The 2,282-nt window shown below is 53.2% G+C and overlaps 1 protein-coding gene across 1 annotated transcript in view; it reads left to right on the top strand.

The window, feature by feature from the left end:
* The first annotated feature begins 69 nt into the window (after positions 1 to 69).
* PPP4R4 (protein phosphatase 4, regulatory subunit 4) overlaps positions 70 to 2,282 on the top strand; it is a 133,079-nt gene continuing 130,866 nt past the window's right edge. The window contains exons 1-2 of the mRNA XM_012655192.1: positions 70 to 201; positions 1,701 to 1,774. Coding sequence (XP_012510646.1) covers positions 85 to 201; positions 1,701 to 1,774 — 191 coding nt within the window. The 5' untranslated portion in view covers positions 70 to 84. The remainder of the gene's footprint in view (positions 202 to 1,700; positions 1,775 to 2,282) is intronic.

The raw sequence follows: 2,282 nt of genomic DNA, 5'->3' as shown, positions 1-2,282 counted from the left end.
CCGCGGGCGAGAGCGGGAGAAAGTCCTGCTGGTGGGCGGCCGCGGGGCCGCTCCGGCCCGGGCAGCGAGGGGGCCCGGCGGTCCATGCATCCGCCGCCGCCAGCCGCTGCGATGGATTTCAGTCAGAACAGCCTGTTCGGCTACATGGAGGACCTGCAGGAGCTCACCATCATCGAGAGGCCGGTCCGCCGGAGCCTCAAGGTGCGCCCCGGGGAGAGAAATTGCCTTCAGGGCGCCCGGCCCGCTGACCCCGCGCAGCCCGGCGCCGACCCCCGCCCCACTCCGCCACCGTCTGCTCCCCGAGGCGACCCGGGACCCTCTCAGAGTCGGACCGGCCCCTCCGTCCTTCTCCAGCCCCCGGTCGCCGTGTCACCCAGAACTAGCCCCTCCCGGGGCCCCTTCTTCAGCTCAGCCCCGCTTCTCCCAGTCTGGATCCCCAACCCTGAAGGACTGGTCCCTGACCCGTAACCATCCCCGCGGCCCCTGACCCTCCTGAGGCGTCCTAGCCGCCCCCCCCAGGAACGGCCGAGCCCCTGTCATCGGGGCAGCCCCAGCGTCCTACCCCCTCAGGCAGTCGTGGCCCCTCAGTTCCGGCCCCGTTCTCCCGCCCCCTTCAGGGGCTGCCGCTCGCAGTCACAGCCCGCTTCGCCCCGGTCCTCTCCTCGGCTCCCCAAGCCCTGGTCCCCTGATGGTGTCTGGGTTCTGGCCCCGGGCCCACCCCTCGGGCCACACAGCCTCCACTCCTCCCCCACCTCTCCCTGGGACCACCCCGGGTCCCATACTCACCCCCCAACCCTCAGCCCCCCATCAGATCAAGCTTGAGTCCTTCTGTCCCCGAGGCAGTCCGGCCTCCCTTCCTTTCCCAACCAGCACCCATTCTCAGATTCATCCTGGTCTCAGTCTTCAAAGCCCTGTCGACCCTTCGCCCTCATCCTAAGTCCCCGCACACCCTTTCCTCCCAGCCCCTCCAGGACTCTAGCTGGGACCCTGCTCCCCAGCCCCCTTAAGGGAGTCAACCTTCAGCTTGTTCCCCCCACCCCCACTCTCTCTCCCACCCCGCAGAGTCATCTTCCTTCCAGAGGTTCCAGCCCTCACCGCTGGCAAACCTAGTTTACGGACCCCCCTTTCCCTGGCCATCCTCTTAATAGCTGCTTTAGCTCTTCTCTCTCCCACCTGCCGCAATATCTCCAATCTTTGATTCGCTTCCAGCCCCAGAGTTTATTCCCTTCCCTCCCCCACTCCAGATCTTGTCCTTTGCGTTCCCACTCGGTTGCAGCCTTCATCCATCCCTTTTTAACATTTCCTGGGGCGGAAAATGCTGGGGAAATAACCTTGAGGTATTAAAGGTGAAAAGTGTGTGTGTGTATATACATATATATACACAACATATAAATATTTATTTTATACATGCGTATGAAATTGATTTCAGCAAGGTTCTGAAGCCACGATGTGATTCTTAAGCTGCAGTCTATAAGCTAGAAGAGTAAAAACAAGAAACAAAAAATCCCCCAAAACTCAACCACCCAATTTGAGACATCTGTAGTTGATGTAGCCTAGTATCCTCAGATCCTTGATTAGTTTTCATTGTTAATGCTTAACGGTGAAACTTTTTCATTAGTCTATACTCGTAGAGGGTGGGGGTGGGGTGGGGCACACAGACTGAATGTTTGTGTGCATAATTTGTATTTTACATTTGACAGACACCAGAAGAAATAGAAAGATTGACAGTCGATGAAGACCTCAGTGATATTGAAAGGGCTGTCTATTTGCTCAGGTATTTCCCAGTCTTTCTGTGACATTGCTTTTTTTTTCCCTGCTGTGACAGCATGGATGCATGTTTTCTGATATGTTAGTTATGCTCACATTTACTTAACCACTTGAACGGAGTACTTTTGCATGCATAGCACTTAATTCTGTTATAAATTAGATTTGGGTGTGGAGTTACGAATTTGAGAACTGAAATCAGTTAAGATACCTAACTTATAGAATATTGTTTGGAGAAGGAGGAGCAGAACAACCGATGCTTTGAGTTGAACATCATCCTCTTTTTCTTTTCTGGCTTTGATTTTTCTCACATAAGATTTAGTAAGTTTAGTATTTCTTGGGGCAGAAAATGCTGGGGAAACAACCTTGAGGTATTAAAGGTAAAGTGTGTGTGTGTGTGTGTATGTATATATTAATAATCACAGTATCCTGTGATTAATTTTAAGTTAATTGTAGAGGATAAACGTTATATGGTATTTACTACACAGAAAAAATCCACAAATATGATAGTACACTTT

This window comes from Propithecus coquereli, unplaced genomic scaffold, assembly GCF_000956105.1.
Source record: "Propithecus coquereli isolate 6110/MARCELLA unplaced genomic scaffold, Pcoq_1.0 Scaffold468, whole genome shotgun sequence".
NCBI lineage: Eukaryota > Metazoa > Chordata > Mammalia > Primates > Indriidae > Propithecus > Propithecus coquereli.
Note: the sequence above shows the minus strand (reverse complement) of the source record. Positions and strands in the feature narration are given on the sequence as shown.